At 38.1% G+C, this 21,467-nt stretch overlaps 1 protein-coding gene across 2 annotated transcripts; it reads left to right on the top strand.

The window, feature by feature from the left end:
- The first annotated feature begins 5,579 nt into the window (after positions 1–5,579).
- LOC307136825 (uncharacterized protein) lies at positions 5,580–20,309 on the top strand. Of its 2 annotated transcripts, XM_079834133.1 has the most exons (4): positions 5,580–5,697; positions 14,791–14,946; positions 18,137–18,257; positions 18,352–20,176. In XM_079834133.1, exons 2-4 carry the CDS (start codon positions 14,845–14,847, stop codon positions 19,296–19,298), a joined length of 1,170 nt encoding a protein of 389 aa, XP_079690259.1. In that variant the 5' UTR covers positions 5,580–5,697; positions 14,791–14,844; the 3' UTR covers positions 19,299–20,176. The 2 variants fall into 2 exon arrangements, with proteins under 2 accessions (XP_079690259.1, XP_079690260.1); XM_079834134.1 differs by lacking the exon at positions 14,791–14,946 and having other exon boundaries at positions 5,587–5,697; positions 18,352–20,309.
- Positions 20,310–21,467: the final 1,158 nt, after the last annotated feature.

Consider the following 21,467-nt stretch of genomic DNA (forward strand, 5'->3'; position numbering starts at 1 on the left):
ACTCTTCATGTTTTAAGCCAACTTTGTGTTGTCTCAATCCTTTGAATAACTTGCATGAGCTTCTCTATTCGGTTTTTACATCTGACGTCACGTGGCAGAGCTTCCGGGTCCAAACGCTCAATCTCATACCACAAGAAAAACAACAAACAATGCTAAATATACACACACAATGTGGTGTAATACTAAAATTATAATCATAATCTTTATCTCCACACCAAAATTCCAGATGGCCAGATAGTGATTCATCTTTTATAAATCGTTAAAATATTGTCTGTGACGCTGTGAGCACAGAAACTGTTGTGTAGTAAAATGTTTGATGTTTAATATGAATAAATAGCGCTCATAAACGGCCGTCAATGGCATTCTCAAGTGAAACGAGTTGAGGCTTGGACCCAGAAAACGACGTTCCTCACGTCACGACTTAAGCGGATATGTAGTTATGGCAATAGTTGGACAGCGCCTTAGATGTTCCTCTAAATGCCGCCATTTGCTTTTATTTCAACCACGTGATCTTCTTGAATCCATCATGATTCATAAACGTACACTATATGAAACTCTTATATGAACTCTTTTTTCAAAATGTACAAATATTTATATAACAAATAGCAGTGCATTATGATTCCATCTTCCAAACCGTGTTTTTGTCTTATCCTGAATCACTGCGGTACGCCTATAATAAGTGTTTATATTCAGACTGTTTTAGGCAGAGCAGACTCGGAACCTGCAGCTACAGTCCCGCATTCTCAGACCCATCGTTTTTCGAGACAGCGCATCCTATCAAATTGGATCGGGTAAACATCTTTGCAACGTGAAGGACTTAGGCCGAAACATGAGTAAAGTCAATTTGAGAATTTGAGAAGATGACTCACCCAGGGTTGTGATCATTGTGAACTTCAACATTGCGGCCACTCAACTGAAACTGCCCTGCTCTCGGTTACGGAGGCACTGAGACAGGCAAGAGCAGCTTCCAAGTCCACAGTACTTATCTTACTGGATTTGTCTGCTGCTTTTGACACAGTTAACCACCAGATCCTCCTGTCAACTCTCATGAAGATGGGCATCTCAGGAACTGCTCTCCAGTGGTTTATGTCTTATCTTCAGGGTGTCATGGAGAGGTGAAGTGTCTAAGTCACATCATCTAGCTACTGGCATTCCCCAGGGCTCAGTGCTTGAACCACTTCTCTTCTCCATCTACATGTCATCACTGGGATCTGTCATTCAGAAACATGGCTTTTCCTATCACTGCTATGCCGACGACACTCAACTCTACTTATCATTTCAACCAGATGATCATATGGTTGGTGTTCATATCGCTGCCTGCCTAACAGACATTTCTGCCTGGATGAAGGAACATCACCTGCAAGTCAACCTTGCAAAGACAGAACTGCTTGTGGTCTCAGCCAACCCAGCACTTCACCACAATCTCTCCATTCAGCTAGGATCATCAACCATTACTCCGTCCAGGACAGCCAGGAACCTTGGAGTTGGGATTGATGATCAGCTAAAATTCACTGACCACATTACTGCAATAACCCGGTCCTGCAGATTTGCATTATACAACATTAGGAAGTTTAGACCCTTCCTATCAGAGCAGGCCACACAACTCCTGGTCCAAGCTCTTGTTCTCTCCAGACTGGACTACTGTAATGCTCTTCTAGCGGGCCTTCCAGCATGCACTATCAAACCCTTGCAACTGATCCAGAATGCAGCGGCGAGGGTGGTCTTTAATGAGCCAAAGAGAGCGCACGTCACGCCTCTCTTCATCAGTCTGCACTGGCTACCAATAGCTGCTCGCATCAAATTCAAGGCACTGGTGCTCGTCTACAAAGAAACGACTGGCTATGCACCAATATACCTTAATTCGCTTACACACTTACTTACTTACACACCCTCCAGGAGCTTACGTTCTGTAAATGAACGACGCCTTGTGGTGCCATCCCAAAGAGGCATGAAAAAATGTAAATGTAACATTGTCAATTGAGTATCCAATATGCTCTTAGCTATATTTTTAATGGTTATGGCAATTATTCTTTGATGGTTTGTGTAGGGGAGAGCGGGGCACAACCTAACGCTTTTTGACTTTCTCAGTTTGTGTAAATCCACTTGGGGTTCAGAGTTTTTATTGTTTCCCACATTAATTGCACACATGTCTAGTACAATTATGAGGTTTTGTTTCATTAATACAGTGTATACTTTTTTCTTGATTTACCCCGAAAGAATGGAAGTGAAATGTGACAACATGCCCTGTAGGTGGGGTACATTGTAACATGTGGTGGGGCACAATGTAACATGACCAAATAACAGCTTAAAATATTACCTGATATAATAAAATAAAAAAACAAGGCAAACTAAAATATTTTGTCAACAAAATACAATTATTAACTTTTTAAAAGAAAATAATGGCATTTTTTAATCACTAAAAATATAAGCATTTTTGAGTTTGACTACAAACACATCGCTAACTACAGCTATACAGCAGAGTTCAAAATATAATAATTTAATTAATAATATCTGAACATTAACTCTCAGTCATTATTCACCCTTTTCTCATGGTTTCTCAAAAGAATTCATAAAAGTATAGAATATAATGCCATATTTCTAATAGGGGCTCATTGTAACGCAGTGCTACAACGCACCCCATCTGCACAACTGGGATTTAAACCGTGGCTCGTGTCTTCTGCTGTTAGATCAGCATTAAAGAACCATCTCAACTGTTAAATAACAGATATAAGATTAAAATAATATCGTATTTGTCTTATTTAAAATAAACACAAAAAACAGAGATGAAAAGTAAACTTAAGTAAGAAATTTACTTTTGCTATGGTTAAATACATGTTCAGTAATATCTTCCAGAGATATTTTAATTTTGGCGCTACTTTTTCTCTAAATAATGTTGATATGGGAACTAGTAAATACACTAAGTTTCGTCATTCTGGCATGTGTGGAAAGGGTTAAAACATGCGTGTTACAACTAACCCCGCGTTAGGTTGTGCCCACGCTCCCCTATATATAAAACAACACTTTTAGTTTTCCCCACAGGATGTTCTCAATGGGAAACCATCAAAGTGGTTCCCCCTAAAGCTGCGTGTGTCAGTCTACATGGACAGTGAGCAGCAGCAGCCATTCTTTTTGAACACCTCAAAGCTCTTCTGGTTAAGTCTAAAACTCAACTGAACTTCACAGATGAAGTGGAGTTCATTTGTAGTTTTCTTTTTCCTGAAGTAGGCCCAAACATGTTCGTCAATTGGATTGTTTCTATTATTGCTATATATGCAATGTTTTATTTATTTATTTTTATGGACAGGCCATCATTCATGGCCTATGTGAGATGCAGGCATTGTCCTGGCAGGAGGCTGAGGAGGTGTTCCTCCGTGGTCCTACTTATCACCCTAAGTATGCTTGTAATTTGCAAAAAAATATATATAATTTGTTATTACACAATATTTTTGATAATGGCATTAATTTTAGTGAATTTGAGGAATTTGACAGAGCGATTGCCAAACGAATGAAAAAACCTACCAGAGAGTAAAGTTATTATTTTACCTTATGCAATTGAAAATGAAAAGTAAAGTCACTAACACAATTCTTTCTTCCTTTTTTCTTTGCTTTGTCCGTTTTACAGCAAGATGATGTTTTGGTTGATCGTTAAATAAAGTACAGAATTGTTTATTATTATTGGTGTTTTGTCTATTCGAGTTTTGCTTTGCATTCAAAATATAAAAAAACAGGTTTTGTAATGTTAGCATGGTATAATTAGCATAGATTGAACTGAAAGAAACATTGGAATTTGTAGCAATTTAATATCCCATAATATTTTTTCAGAAGTTAGTTCAATTTGTAAATGTATCTCTTCCATCAGTAATTTTCTTTCAATTACCACCCACACTCAAAGAATAACTACTGAGTAATTTGTTAGTTAGAGAACACAATGAGTTTTTTTTTGGCACATGCATTGAGCAGGGAACGCAAATATGTTATTTTGTCATTCTTTTGTGTGAGTTTATTAGGAAAACTTTAAATGAAAAGAGACCCATCCTATTATTGTTTTCAATGGCATTTGGATAAGTGTGTTATACGAATTTCCGAACAGCTAGAGGCGCTGTCTCGAAAAACGAGGGGTCTGAGAGAGAATGCGGGACTCAGGGTGGGACTGTAGCTGCAGGGGCCTCATTTATAAACGTTGCGTACGCACAAAAGAAGGCGTACGCCGCTCTCTACGCAATAATTGGTATTTATAAAAAGCAAACTTGACGGGAAAATGTGCGGTCCTTCACGCAAGCTCTGACCCAGGCGTACGCACAAAAACGGATGAAATGAGAAATGGCGACACCGTCGGCAGATGGAAGAAACACGTGAAAGTGTGTGAAACTGTAGACCGTTGTGTAAAAGAAATGGCAATAGGCTATGTCTCTCATAAATAACTTGAAGACTTCACAAAACAAGTATTACAATTAACAGCCTACACGAACACCCGTTTGATCGATCTGCAGTGTAAAACAAACAAAATCAAACGAAAATTACAACAGAAATGCAAAAAAAAAAAAAGTGAAATATGTTCTGCAAAAATATTGACATGTTATGCAATTCATCCTCATATATAATATGGTAAACAGAACGAAATAATGTACAAAACTGATATTCTCGTCAATGTGTCCGTCTGGCGGAGCAGATATAGATGCAATTAGATAGACAGATAGATAGATAATTAGGGAGATAGATAAATAGATAAATAGATAGATAGATGTATTAATGGTCCACTGGGGAAAGTTGTTTTCATAGTAAAAAATTCTTCATCAGCTACGGAATCATGGTATTCATGCAAATGCCTTTAGTTTGTTTTATTTTCGATAAAATAACTGACGTATGTCTCAACCACTCAGAAAGCTGCAAGAAATTACATTTGCACTGAACTATTTCCCATTTACACGTAGATAATAGGGATAGGGATTAATAGGGATTCCCCAATAATTGCCGCCAGTCTCTCATCAAGAGGGGTCAGCTCCGGTGTCCCCTCTCCCCCACCCGTGGCAGACACACTCTGGCGATGCAGCGCTAGACGCTTTATTGCCTCGACTTTGATGTCCGACCATTTCTTTTTTTTCGGCCACGGTCCGAGGTTGTGAGGCTACAGCATTTACGGCGTCTGCAACCTTTTGCACTTCAAGTGCCTTTTTGGCATTAGTAATGGCCACACTGTGCCCTCCAAAAAATATTTTTCTCCTCTTTTCCACCTCGCCAACGATAATTTCTACTTCACATTGAGTGAAGTTACGTTTTTTTGATTTCCTCTCTGTATTTGCCATGATTTCGCAATCGATGAATATTAATTTGTGGGCGTTTCACGGACTATTTATGGGCAACTATGGGCGTGACATGAAGCCGCAAAAGCTGCGCTACATTTAGAATTGATTGTGATTTATTAAGGGAAAACTGCGTAGGATGTGCGTGCGCACGGTTTTATAAATCTGAATATTTCTGTGCGTACGCACGTCCTATATTTCATCCGTACGCCACTTCTGACGCAAATCCTACGCAAAGTTTTATAAATGAGGCCCCAGGTCTCCAGCTACCGAAGCAACGACACACACCCGAGTCTAGGAGGAGAAGAAGAAGAAGAGAAGTGAGCGAGGGAAGAATATACACTTGAGAAGTGGAACACAGCCGTTCATTCTGCTCTAAAGCTGACGTTTTCACACTGTGAGTACATTAATTTATAATTTATTAGGAGACATATAAATACAAACAACTAACTTAAACGAGTCGGTTCATTTAGTGAATCACTCAGACATGAATCGAAATTAACCGAATGATGTTGTTCATTACGCTCGAGAAACGTAAACTCTTATATATAACTGTATTTAAGTTTATTCCAAACATTTTTAAGTGAACAGTGAATGAACTTACGTTCCTCAAGCTTCTAGAAAATGACGCTGCGTTGACGCCATAGTCACGTTGATACACGTGACGTAAAAAATGTATTGCAAAATGAAAGTTATGTAAACACGGGGGGACATACAGACAAAATCACAGGAGGTTATAAGAATTACATAAATCGGCATGATAATTTAAAGTTAATTACAACAGACTCAAGTAAGGATATGTTTTTAAAGCCTTTGACTTCAAAGGTTTTGACAATTTCTTAAAGGAAGTAATTGATTCTTCTTCAATATTACAAAAGGAACTTAAAGAAGATTAATTCTCAGAAAATCTGCTCTAAAATAAATTGCAGGGGTAATATATCTATGGACTATTTTGAGTTCTTTAATTTTACTAGGGATAAAAAGTTTGTGAGGAAAAGTCCATAAATTATACAATTCAGAATTCATATCCTCCATTTAGATTGTGCTTTAGGGCAAGAGTGTTCCTAATAAAGAAGTTACTGCATTTCTTATCTAATACATGAACACCGGTAATTGCAAGTGTAGGGATATAGTTGATTAAACATCCATATTTTAAATGTGCTTTAAAACAAAGTTTTTAAACTAACAGGAATACTTTTAATCACCTTATTAAAGTCTTTTACTGAAATTGTGGCCTTTTTCAAAGATAGAAATTCAGCAAAAGATGGAAGATCCCCTTGAGTATTGAACAAATCAGAAACAAACAGAATATTTTGATTCACGCATTCCTTTAAAAAATTGATTTGTTACCAGACAGAATATTCTCATTGGTCCAAATAAAACAGGTGTGTGGGGAGAAATTGTTTGAAAGCAATCTTCCAGGATTCTAGAGCTTGTTTATGAAAATTTGAGAGTTTAATAGGTAATTTGCTGCATTTAAAATTACAAGATAATAAGAATTTAAGGTCACCACAACAGACGCAAATTCGTGTCATGGGAGGGGCTTCTGCCAGCCGGCTCGTCTCGTTGAGAAATGGCTGACATGGGCTGTGTTTGCACGTCTTTTTTGTTGAAGTCTACTGTTAATGTGTGACAATTTAGTTTTAAGACTTTTTCAGGCGATTAATGTTGTTGTTTAAAGCTCAAATCTGTGGTTTATTTATAAAAGGAGTGCCTATTTGAACATTTTAGCTGGTGTTTTCGGAGTTGTGAGCTCCAGTGGATCAGCAGCGCTCAGTGCTTGTTTACCCCGGCGAGAGTAGCCTTTCCTCGGCTAGTCCTTCTGCCGTCTGCCGCTGGCTCTGATGTCTCTGTGGTGTCTCGAGCTATAATTTGTCTTGTGTAGATGATGTAACGGGTGATCTTTGGTCTCATGGATCTATAATTTGTTCCCTGGAAAATCGTTTAGGCTGAGGGCAAAGTGAAGTTTCATTACTTTTTTATTTTTAGGCTATAACTGTACGTTACAGTTGAAGCCGACTAGCACTGACTTTGAATATTTGACTGAATTGTTTGCTTTATTTCATGTATAACTTATTATACCTTTTACTTATACTTTTGTATTATTGATAAAACATACACTTGCATTTAACAAAAAGAGACTGGCTTGTGTACGCGACGCAAATATCCGCCAAAGTTCCGATTTTTCAACTCGGCGATTCGCGCGAATCACGCGTCAAATGCTCGATTCACGCCGTGTCATTTGCGCGAATCGCACCGCAGAATGTCTATTCGCGTCTTTGCATTGACTTAACATGTAAATCACTCGCGCAAATCGCGTCATTCGTGTCCAGTGTGAACGCACCATAAGAAATACAATTCTTAATCCAGTTAATTTTGAATGTCTGGTTGATAGTTTGAAAATCTAAAGCGTTAAGAACACCCTCCTTGTAACTTCTTACCAAAGATTTCCTTTGGACACATTCCATTTTATTTTTCCAAACGTGTTTAATACTGCAAAATACGCTCAATGTTACAGTCACTGCACTTGCCGTCTAAATTAGCAGAATAAAAGAGAACATCCCAATCGAGTGAAGGGATTTGTGGAAACTGTGATTACTAATTATTGTGATCCAACATTTGCCTCGCATTTCAGGATGAAAAGACACTTCAGGTGAAGGATAATCCAGTTTCTACCTCCGAGACTGTTATGATCTATATAACGTTATTATTTTTATTGTGAGTATTAGGCTTATCATTACTGCTGATCACTGTTGTGCTATGAAATTGTAATATTTACCATTATATAATCAGAGGAGTATAGAAAAGTTTATGAAAGTGTCACTCCACAATAAAAGAGCAAAATATATAAATATGTATAGGCTTAGTTTTTTTTTATGGACCCATTGTGCGAGCTGTCTCTTTAATACTGCATGGTTTATATACATGTTGCCGCTGATTGGGCTGACATCTTTGACACACCCACCAAACAAGAGAAAATGCATCTCAAACCAGTTGCACAACATTGCACACCGGTTTGCGCTTTGAACATGCCCCAGGCGTGATATGGCCTCAGTCTTAGTCAGCAGGACTCTACCATCAATTGTTAAGTCTCTCTGCAGCCAGCAACAAAGTATCTTTTTAGTTTTATCTAACCTTGGCTGAAAATTTTAAAGACAGTCTGAACCTGATCTGCAAATATCGACCCGATATTTTACACAACGTTTAAAGCAGTACTAGGTAACTTTTCAACCTTTATAATATAATTTCAAACCTCTTGTGATGAAATCGACTTACAATAGGTTGAATGACACGTCTGCCATAGCCTGACGGGGTCTGTATCGTTTTTAATCGTACTTTTAAACTTCGGGTTTCGGGTAGTCACCCGAGAAAAAAAAGAACTACAAAATTCGACTGCTTTACGGCATATACGTCACTTCCACCACCATCCCCACTTCCTTAAATTCGGACGTGCGAGAAAAACTATCATTTGTTTGCCGAATGTTAGTCGTGGCCAAAGCAGCACAGAAAAATAAGAAAGCAAAGGTTTTGTCTGAGGAAAGCAAAAAGAGGAAACGAGAAAGTGATCGGATTAAAGGCAGGACGAGGATCAACATTGGGCCAGCGTTTGCTCGTTGGCGTGAGCTGAAGGAGGAGGGGCTACATTCTTGCAAGTAAATACATATGATAAGACGTACAAAATCATATTTTAGGATACCTAACATGTCTGTGATATTGGTTTATTTGTCTTTCCTCAAGCTATAATGCAAATAGATTTTTCAAATTTGCAGATTCATCTAGGGTAGCTTGATATTATAATATTGACGATATATGGTCATTACCTACCACTCAAACATTGAATTGAAGTATCATATCGATTCTGTAAAACGGGAACCAATAGACTAGGCTACTATAATGACGCTGGCTTGTAAACGTGAGCATCGCGATCATTTGGTGTTTGAAAAAAATAAAACCCCTGAAATTATATTCATATGACATGCTGAAACATATGCCACTGTACCTGGGTTGAAGACATTTCACACGCGACGCAAGCAGAACACCTGCATGTGAACTCCGGCAGTGTTCAGGGCTATCATAGTTGTCATGTCAACAAATGCACATGCGATGCATCCCCTGATGTAGAATGACAGTTTACGACAGTAGTAGAGGACAATACTGTTTCTCAACTGTAGGGGGACCCCGAGAGCAAAAACTACCTAGTGCTGCTTTAACTTCAATAATATCATCGACAGAAACTTTATTTGACTCATGCACATGCAAAATTTCACTTTTCTTGGGATTAACCACCAACCCAGAAGCTTTGGAGAAAAGATTAAAATTACTTAGGGCAACAGAAACTTGTGATTCAGTTTTAAGAAAGAGGCACGTATCGTCAGCTAACTGACTAAATATTAAGGTGTTTTCTCCAATATTTATACCTTCAATGTTTGAGTGCTTTATATGAAAACTTAGAAGCTCAATGGCCAATAGAAAAAGAAAAGGAGAGATTGGGCATCCCTGGCGAATACCTCGACCCAAACAAAATCTGGGAGAAGTGCTGGAATCTAAGGAGACACAACTGTTAATGCCGTTATAAAGAGTATGAATCATGTTAATAAAGGAACTACCAAAACCAAGCTTAGAAAAGGCTTCAAAAATAAAAGAAAGCTCAACTGTATCGAATGCTTTATAGAAGTCAATGAACAAAATTAACACCTCTTTGTTTATAATTTTAGCATAATATAAGATATCTACAATTAATCTAATATTGTTGGAGATATGTCTACCTTTTAAAAATCCAGATTGAGTGTTAGAACCGTGTCTGCTAAACACGGTTTGAGCTATTCTGCATATACAGAAGCCAACAACTGATAATCAGAATTCAAAAGGGTGATCGGCCGCTTTTTACAATATTATAAAGATCACCTATACTAAAGGGTTCCTCACGGAATTCTCTGTTGTGGTCATTAATTTTAGGAATCACAGATTGAATCTTATGAAAAAATAAAGATGAAGTGCTAGGGTTAAATGAAGAGGAATATAAATTTTGATAAAATATAAAGACATGGGATGAAATGTCATTAGATAACGTATTATTAATGTATAGAGAGGAGATTTTTTTTATTGCTGCCACGTTTCTTCTCAAGGTTGAAGAAGTAAGCTGAATTTTTCTCTCAACTCAAACCATTTTGCTCTCGATAAGATAAACGCGCCCTTGCTTTCTCTAGAAAGAGGTCATCCAGACTGGCTTGTAAAGTATAAAAAGATTCTTTATCCTCCTCTCCCGGGTTAGGGTTGTTTAAAATGTGACTTATCTTTTTAATTAAATCTGCATTTTCCTTATTTTTAACAGACATTCTATTTTCCCCAAATTTAACTGAGAATTTCCTACATTCATATTTAAATGGCTCCAATTTAGAAATGGCCGAGATATTTGCCTGAGATTTAACACTCTCTGCAATTTTCTTAATCTCTTGAGAATACGAGTCAGATAGTAAAAAAGAGCAATTTAACTTCCAGTATCCAGGGTTTACTTTTCTTCTCCGTTTGGATTTAGTATCAGATAAAGTAATGTCACTGCATGATCAGTTAGAGGAGAGGGTGAAATTTCTGCTGAAACCAAATATGAAATTAAAGAATCTGATACCAACCAACGGTCTATACTTGATCTTTGAGAAAAATCTGATTTAAACCAAGTGTACATGTTGCTATCAGGATTTAAATATCTATGTGCATCGATCAGGTTCAGACATTGACAGAGATTTCCAATTAGAGGGTTGACACTATTTGACACATTTCTAGGCGGAAATCTATTGACAACAAAATCTGGTGCCTCATTAAAATCGCCATCAATTAATATAAAGGCAGATGGATATTTAAGTTTTAAATTACTTCTATGAATGATTATATCAACAAGTAGAGTTTTATTATTTGAAGGTCTGTTGAACACATATATGTTAACTAGGGGTTTGACTAAACCCTTATCTCACAAGATGAGACACGAGATTAGTTCACGAAAACGAGACGAGATTGTTATAGTATTTTTAAGAAATCCGCAATGATGAAATACATGACTAGAAAAATAGTGTGCAGGTGCATTTGAAATGTTTTAACTCATCATCTTGTAATGAATGTTATTTCAGTTTTACTTTCTGAGTAGGAATTATCATATGCAGTAAAATACAACAAGCACTGCAACATGACATCATGACTTTGCGTAAACATACACGGCACTTTCTAAAGCCAAATGGCGTGTTATCTGTACGCATTTTGAGCTATCCGCGTGTATGTCTACGCCGTGTGATTCCGCGTGTATGTGTACGCCGAAACGAACATGATCTCCGCGTGTATGTGTACGCCGTGTGATTCCGCGTGTATGTGTACGCCGTGTGATTCCGTGTGTATGTCTACGCCGTGTGATTCCGCGTGAATGTAAATGGATTTATAAACATACTAAATGATGCTTTTTTGAAAATGTAAAAATGCAGAATGTTTCTTCTGATGGGTAGGTTTAGGGGCAGGGGCAGTGTGTGTGTGTATGTGTGTTTGTGTGTGTGATGGGTAGGTTTAGGGGTAGGAGCAGTGAAGGGGGATAGAATGAAACGGCGTTGATAAACTCGCTAAAAAGCGATTATGCGTCTTGATAGCACGCCAAAATGGCATAGCGAATTGGCGTGTCATACATACGCTATTTTATGAGATCAGTCTGAGCACTGTAAAGGTTTTGCCAAAAACTCAACTGACTGGCTTCTTTCCTGTATGATCGTCTCTTCAGACCTTAGAACTAGGGATGGGCAACAGTGGTCGAGTAATCGAGTACTCGAATGTGACAGCGACCATCGATCATGAGAACGATGATTGCCCTGACTTTAAAAAATTGTCTCTTTTTTATTGGTTATTGTGTCGTTTTGCGCGGCACCGGAGGTCTGATTGGTTAGCGTTATACAGCCTCCAGATCGCGGCGAAATAAAGTGAAACTAAGGCACTGCAGTGATGTCTGGAATTACTGATCATTAAATGGTTATTGCAAGATGTGCAGCGCCAATCTGTCATAACCTACATAGCATTATAATGAGAACACGATGATGCTGTAAATGATCTGTGCTTAGTTCCCCGTGTATCAGCTGATCCACAGAGAAACTAGCGAGAACACTCAGACTAGCGCGTGAAGTTCACGTGCGTATTCGCGTCCTTTTCTGCAGATGCACATTGTAAGATAAGATTACTTTTATGTTTTCTATATCTGATTAATCTAATATAAGAAGCGTTTGGTTGAGCTTAATAAGCTAGCAAAGGGCTGCCGTTATACCGGCTGTTCATTCTCTTCAGTTTCAGCTCAAACGCATTAATGCTCGACATTATGGTTTAGAGACGGTCATATTCTTTTCAGATATTTCTTTCTCAGAATCATTGATATTAGTAATGCAGCAGTGCTATACTGTTCTCGTATTTTTTAACAGTAGGCCTAGTTTATTTAAAGCTGTTTTTCGTTATGAGTTTGTAAACGCGCAGTGATGTCTGTAAACACTGCGATCATGAATAATAAAATTAAGTGCATGATGTGCAGAGTCAATCTGTCATAGCATTATAATGAGAACATGTTTTTAATAAAATGTTGTTTCTGTGCTTTCGTTGTCCGTGTATCAGCGTTGTTAAGGGAAGAGCGCATTCAAAATGTTCCGTTTCAAACCAGCTTGTAAAATCTAGCACGCTGAAGTTCACCTGCGCATTCACGTACTTTTGTGTTGATTTAAGTTGTAATAGGTTAATATTAATCTGATATAGGGTGCGTTTGGTTGAGTTTATTAACCAGCTAGCAAGCTCTGCAGGGTGGTGTTATTTCACAGTTTCAGCTCAAATGCAATGCTCGATATTACTGACTTGGTTATTTGAGTTACTTGTTTCTTTTTCAAAGACATTTATGCATCATAATCTAGCAGTTATTTTTTGTTTTATATGTTCATATTTTCATATACCTGTTTTCATGTCACGTTTGTATGTCAACAACCATTTTCATAACAGTATTTTCATTATCTCAATGACAGACATGCCCCGCCCCCTGCACATGCCCGACCTATCGATGATCGAAATGAGAAATTGACAAAAATGCCCATCCCTACTTAGAACTGCACATGAGCTTCTTTTGACCTCATAACTGTACTCCTTCCCACAAATTGATCAGATATTAAGTGCAAACAATAACCACAATCAAAGTACTCCATATGCAAATAGAGACCAATTTTTTCTTCAAGCATGACACAGATCTAAAAGGATGTTTACAATTAGATAGCTTTCATATTGGGAGATATTGGCGTGCCTCAGGGAGACGCTTTCAAACAGCGGTAAAGTATGGAAATCGCGTTTGAATGCGCGCTCCTGTCTATCTTTCACTTTCAGTTTTGTGTGTGTACTCTGTGAATATATAGTGGTGGTGCTGATCACGCTTTTTAAAATACAAGTCTGACGCTTCTGCTGCGCAACGAATCCTCCGCCGCAGTCCAGTCATGTGACGCACACTCATAACACTGGTTCAGTGTCTTCTAGTGACTAGATCAGTGGCAGTGCTGCGCACTAGGTAAACTCGAACAGCTCGTGTTGGATGAGCTGAAGGAAGCGACTGTTATCCACTTGAAGTAAATTGTTTTTATTTCTATAAAAAGCAAAACTAGAGTGGAGGCATCATGTAAACGTAGCATTGGCATATTCTATCCTAACTTCACCCTTACAGTGCATATCTATGTTATGGCGCACCACAAGACATCTTTTCACCTCGATGAGAAATCTCGTCACAGTTTAGTCTCGCGAGATCTCGTGGCACAGTATCTCGTCATACCCCTAATGTTAACCATTATAAAAAATTGCTATCTAAGTGGCTAATTGAGACCATCCATCTTCCTGTCCTTGAAGAAAGTGTTTCTATAATCTTTCCTTGAAAACCACTATGAAGTAATATAGCAACCCCACCTGACGAATTTGAGTTCTGACAGAAAGAAATGGCTCTTCCCCACTGGTTATGCCAAAAAAGTAATCGTTTTCAGAAGTTTGTCTCTTGCAAATAATAATGTACCTTTTCATGGATTTACAAAACAAAAATAAGGCTTTTCACTTATTGAAGTCACGTAGCCCCCGAACATTCAAAGAAAAACAAGAGAAATGTGAACTAAACATAATATCAGAATTCAAAACTCTGGATATATACAATTGTCAGAAACAGTAACCTAAATGCTTCTTCGAAGATATGCAGAGTTTACGGCTCGAGTTACCAATAAAACATAAGAAGGACAACACACTCTGTCTTGGACCGAGAAAAAGAAATGGAAGTCGGAGAAGAAAAAGAGAAAAACCTTGGTTGCAAATTCACAATATAAGGGGCATACTAAATATCATAAACATAAATTCTCTTACCATTTATGAATGCAATGGGTCCATTAAATCCAGCTTTCTTTCCTTCCCTTCTTGCCTTTTCAATGAGTGTGGCCAGAGTTTGTTTCTCGCCTCCTTGTCTTCCTAGAGCCGATGGAAGTGAATAAAAGTAAAAGGCATCAGTTTCAAAAGAAGATAGAAAATGAAGATGGAAACGCAGTCGTTTCACAGACTAAAAAGAATTTCACCCAAAAACAAGCTGGAAAAACTGGAGTCAAAGGACCTTCCACCTGCTCTGAGTGTGGTAAGAGTTTCAAATGTTATGGAACCCTTAACCCTTAATCGTCCCTTGGGGTCCAGCTGACCCCACTGGACTTTTCCTCCATTTTTTAAATCTCAGGGCCATGAGACTCGTTGACTTTTCCTAAATAATCTATCTAAACATGCACAAAAAATCTGGGCTTGATTTGGTTGTTCTAAAGGTGTGTTAAAAATTTTTTACCGTTTAAGTCCCTCGGGGTCAGATTGACCCCACATTGAAAATGAATGGGAAAGTGTAAAAAATACATTTTTTTCACTTTTTTTGTCATTTTTTTTTTACTAAATCCAGTATAAATCTGAAAATTTCCACATTTATATCAAGGTCTGGTCCTAGAGCATAAACACAAAGTAGAACGAACTTTCTGTCTCATACACACACGCACACACACACACACACACACACACACACACACACACACACACACACACACACACACACAAACACACACATGTGTGTGACTGCAACAGAGAGCATTTTTATAGAAACTGGCAAATAAAATCAACAAAACTGGCATAAATCTGAAAGATTTTCATACATAAATGAAGTACTAATACTAGAGCACAAATGCAATATGGAACAAGCATGTTCACTCACACGCACACACACACAAACACAAACACAGGTGTCTGGAGCATTTTTTTGGATTTTGGCAATGAATGGGAAAATGCAAAAAATGCTTTTTTTTTTCACTTTGTTTGTAAAAAAAAATCAACTAAATCCAGTATAAATCTGAAAATGTCTACATTTATATCAAGATCTGGTCCTAGAGCATAAACACAAAGTGGAACGAACTTTCTGTCTCATACACACACGCACACACACACAAACACACACATGTGTGTGACTGCAACAGAGAGCATTTTTATAGAAACTGGCAAATAAAATCAACAAAACTGGCATAAATCTGAAAAAATTCCATACATAAATGAAGGACAAATACTAGAGCACAAATGCAACATGGAACAATCATGAGAAAGAGAGGGAAAAGGGCAAATAAAAGAAAGATGAACTTCAGCTTAACTTTTGCATAACTTCCCTATGGACCTCTATTGGATAATGTGGTCATTGCACTCTCTTTCTCTTTAACTATAATTCCTAAAGTTTTTACACAAACCTACAGATGGCGGTATTCTATCCCTAACACATAGAGCAATGTCCAAAAACTATTTATATTTATTTAAGATCATCATTCAAGTGATTTTTTCATAAAAAAATGATTTTTAATGAGCCAATTTATGACATAGTTAAGTATTTGTGCAGTAAATAGGTAACAAACTACCAAATACCCACAAAAACACAGCATAAATGTATAGTTGAGAAGTAAATAAAAAAAATGATATATAGTTTTCCATGTAAAAAAATTATATTTCCTTATGCAATCGCTCTGTAAAAGTTTGGGGTCTATCTGACCCCAAGGGACTCAAACGTAAACCCTACTTGAGGGACAATTAAGGGTTAAGAGACACATGAGGATTCACACTGGAGAAAAAACATTCACATGTGCTCAATGTGGAAAGAGTTTCACAGATAAAGGACACCTTAAGACAATGGAAGTCTAAGAAGAAAAAGAAAAAAAAACCCTGGTTGCAAATCAATGGCGTTCAATGAGTGTGGCCAGAGTTTGTTTCTCGCCTCCTTGTCTTCCTGTGTCAGATCTTCCAAGATATGAATTTTCTTCTGTTCCAAAAGTTCAGCTCTTTTGGCCTCTGCCCAAATTGCATCTCGATACGGCAGGATAAAAATTGAACGATGATCCATCGTGGGTTAGTGTTTCCAGACTTGGGCCTGAGCCGATGCGCGATGTCGACCATGACCATGTTTCTCCGCGGTGTGTGGAGAGAGGTTCTTGAACAGCTCAATGATGATCATTTTGACGTTTTCCCCTTCGCACTCAGGGATCCCGGCTACACTGAGGTTCCACCTGCGTTTGTAGTTGTCCAAACCGCTGCATTTCTCCTTGAGAGCTTTATTTTCTTTTTTCAACATCTCAACCTTTGGTTCAAGAGAAAGCACCTTCTCTGTCACGTCTTCCACCTTGCCTGTTCATGGCTTCAAGGGAGCAAGTAAGCTTACAGATTGAAAACGTGTTTTCCTTCACCGATGCCTTGACGGAACGCAGTTTTACCAAGGACTCTTCTTGTAATTTGCTAACTTTTTCGATTGCCGATAGCAGCACAGAATTAGAGACCGTGACGGAGGTGTTGGTTCGAGATTTCTTCTGAGCGGGGGACTTGCTAGGAGTGTCAGGAGAGCCCCAAAATGCATTTTCTAGACGCCTTGCGTCGTTATGTGCCTTTGGATTATCGCTGTTTGCAGATGCCTCGACAGAGGCTGTATCCATATCTTTGTCCATAACAACCAAACTTCTTACCTCAGGCGTAGAAACAGGAAATTTAACTGTAAAGTGGGTCCCAATAAACATTCAAATCAGTCTTAAAAATTTTTTGAACTTCCGCTATAAGTTATAGAAAAAAATAAGCATAGAAATTCAAAGCTTTAATCACCGCATATAGGAAAGGATAAGAGCCCAATAAAGATGCTGTTAACACGGCGCCATCTTGACCCGACCCCCTGAAAAGGAAACTCATTAATGACTGGTTTCCACATTACAATTTGTGAAGATTATGAGTTGTGTTCATTTTATGTAATGAACAAATTAAACATGTTAAACAGTTTTAAATCATATCTAGGAGCAACATAAGCAGCTGGAGGAGTTTAATTGTTTCTAAACAGTTTTTTGAGCAAAACACTTAAAGGGTGAAAAATGAAACCCTAAACACATTTTTTGAGATGTGTACAGATATGGACATGCTGCACTTCGCTGAAAACACTAAAAGCACTCATACATTTTACCAATATGTGGAAATTGGTTATTTTTGCATTTTTCTGAGCAATTTCTTTCTTCTGGGTTGAAAAGCAAAGATGCACTACTCCCACTTTTCCACAGCTTTACACACCAATTTTAGAGAGTTTTAGCAACTCTAAGGCATGAAGAACCAGACTAAAACAATGGAGTTTCATGACACCTTAAAGCTGGATAATTGAGAGTGGTTGTGAGTATGATCTGCTAAATGAGCAACCGCGACCACGATTCACACCTTCAGTCAGTGAAGCCGCTCCCACAGCCGTTCATGAGAGTTTAAATGTTGGGAATTTTCTCATCTTCCCACAGGAGGGAAAGAAGCAGCAAACGGGGAATTACTCCAGGAGAAACTACAGACATACTATTTTAGAGATGGAGTTTGAGAAAGAACACTGCAGAATAGAAGATGAAGAGACAGAGGAACAAATAGGTTGGTGTTTTCCTTCATTCTCTTTAATGAGCAACATGAAGATGACAACTTTAATTTGGGACTCTCTAAATTTATTTTTGTTTCAAATTTTTAGATCCGATGGAAGTGAATGAAAGTAAAATGCATCAGTTTCAAAAGAAGATAGAAAATGAAGATGGAAACACAGTCGTTTCACAGACTAAAAATAATTTCACCCAAAAACAAGCTGGAAAAACTGAAGTCAAGGGACCTTCCACCTGCTCTCAGTGTGGAAAGAGTTTCAGATGTAATGGAACCCTTAAGAGACACATGAGGGTTCACACTGGAGAAAAACCATTCACATGCTCTCAGTGTGGAAAGAGTTTGACATGTAAAGACACCCTTAAGAGACACATGAGGATTCACACTGGCGAGAAACCATTCACATGTGCTCAATGTGGAAAGAGTTTCAAAGATAAAGAACACCTTAAGACACACATGAGGATTCACACTGGAGAAAAACCATTCACATGTGCTCAGTGTGGAAAGAGTTTCATAGATAAAGGACACCTTAGGAGACACATGAGGATTCACACTGGAGAAAAACCGTTCACATGCTCTCAGTGTGGAAAGAGTTTTACTCTCAAAGGCTCTCTAGATGATCATCTGCGCGCTCACTCTGGAGTGAAGTCGTTCAGCTGTGATCAGTGTGAGAAAACATTTGCTGTGGCATCAGGCTTAAGACAACACCTTAAAATTCATGCCGCTGTGAAGCCTCACTTATGTTCTTTTTGTGAAAAGAGTTTTACTCAACGAAACTCTTTAAGAGTGCATGAAAGTATTCATACTGGTGTGAAACCGTATATGTGCTTTGACTGTGAGAAGACCTTCAGTACATCTGCCGAATTAAAAAACCACCAGAGAGTTCACACTGGGGAGAAACCATACCAGTGCTCTTCATGTGACAAGAGTTTCACCAAATCATCTAGTCTAAAGATTCATAAGAAAAAGTGTTGCCTGAAGGCGTCAAAAGCCGCGTTTCCACCGCAGGAACTTTCCCCAGGAACTAGGGGTGGTACTTAATGTGTTTCGACCGCAGGAACTGGGGTCTAAATTAAGTTCTGGAATGCAGCCTCTGTTGTTATTGATTCTTTGCGGACGTCTACCGGAAGTTAATTTTGGGCCACAAAAACGCGCATGCACAGTAACGTTTGTTTATGTTGTTTCCATTGAAACCGTCTAAATCAAGAGGACCAATGATTGTTTCTTCCTTTATATTTTCTAAAGTTTGGATTTGGTCTCTGAGTGGTGACTGCTTCCAGAGATGAAATATGGATTTGTCTTTCATTTAATTTTATTTAGTTTTATATTTCCTCTTACTGAAACCCTAAAGAATCAAGATAAATGTGGTCTGTACTATTGTCTGTATCTCTCACTGAGAGAAAAGCGCATGTTATCAATATGTTTTGGAAAACTTTCTCTGGTTGGGACCAGATCTCACTAACTCCAACCTTGGGAGAGCTGTGATTCTAGGGAGCTTTTGTGTGTGTGCGTTGCATGATCTGTGCAGGCCCAATATTGAAGATGGACATTTTCTGCACACGACACCAGACCTGAAGACGCCTTTCTGCAACCTCCGAGGTCAACAATGATCTAATTCTAGTGATGGGGCGGCAACTAGTCTACCTAGTTTAGTGATATGCTCTGCTATCTATCCTTGTGGAAATTTACCGTGACACTGTGCATTTTCTCTGAGCCAATCAGAATCATTCCACATGGCAGTAATGACGTGGCTAGACCTTGAAAACAGTATAACTGTTCAGAAATTGTATGTACGATTGGCGGAGGTGGGTAGGCTGGTAGAGGGAGCGCGGCCTATGAACTCCTTGTGAGACTTGAAGCTAGCTTCTGCTGATGAAACAACAAACTATTCTTCAGTAAATTTTTCTTTAATTAATTACACTCCTGACTCTTGGTCTTCATTTTTCACTACTGGTCCTGGGTCCTAAGCTGTTACCCCAACAAAGGAGTTTAGGCAAGTTTATTTATATCGCACATTTCATACACAATGGTAATTCAAAGTGCTTTACATAGAAAATGTATTAACATATTGATAGAATAATCACAACATATGCATAAGAAATAAAAATACCATGTATAAGAAAGAAAATGACAATACTAAATTTGGAGCTCCCCTGTCTGAACAGAAGAGTCAAGATATTTTCGGTTCGTGAGACACACTAGTAGGAAACCCGGCTTCCACACATCTGAGTGTGTACCGTCTCACTTCACAACTTTCACAACCAGACAGCACTAACCAAAAATGAATAAAATCGTAACCCAAAATAAAAACAAGTTTAAATTAAAACAGTTACAAAAAGATGATACATGGAAAAGATAAAGTGCAATCAGTCGGACTACAGTGGTACAGAGCTCATTCAGTAAACGCACAGCTAAACAGATGTTTTGAGTCTGGATTTGAAAGTGACTACTGTCACTATATAAAGAGTGAGTACATTATGAATTCTTGTGACTAGTCATAGACATAAACAGAGAGAAGTATCTCCCAGGCCACAATGTTCTTCCGCAGATGCATTACGTTTTGTTTATGAAGCACCAAAAGGTAGTGTACCTTTAACTGATTTAATTCACTGTGAGATTTTTGGAGAAATCTTATCAGATAATTATACTTGTGTTGAGGAGCTCTGAAACGTTCTGGAGTTTTAAGGCAAATCTTCAGGGTAAATACAAATGCAAACCCCTCATATTTGATGTTTCAATCTTTATTCCCACTTAAACATATTTGGGGAGATAAACAGTGTTTGTATAGTCTCAAATAAGCAGAGGTGTCAAAAGTATTCGCATTCATTACTCAAGTAGAAGTATAGATACTAGGGTTTAAAAAGACTTCTGTAGAAGTTGAAGTATCAACTCAAGCGTTTTACTCAAGTAAAAGTGTAAAAGTACTGGTTTCAAAACTACTTAAAGTATAAAAGTAAAAGTAATGTAAGGGGAAAAAATGCCATTAAAGGGGTAGTTCACCCAAAAATGAAAATTCTGTCATCATTTACTCACCCTCAAGTTGTTCCAACCGGTATGAGTTTCTTTGTTATGAAGATATTTTGAAGAATGTTTGTAACCAAGCAGATTATATGCAACCATTGACTGCCATAGTAGGGGAAAAATGCTATGGCTGTCAATGGTTGCATATAATATAAAGATTTCCAGCCCCAAAACTCACCAAATGAACAT

Source organism: Gobio gobio (assembly GCF_949357685.1).
Source record: "Gobio gobio genome assembly, chromosome: 14".
Lineage (NCBI taxonomy): Eukaryota > Metazoa > Chordata > Actinopteri > Cypriniformes > Gobionidae > Gobio > Gobio gobio.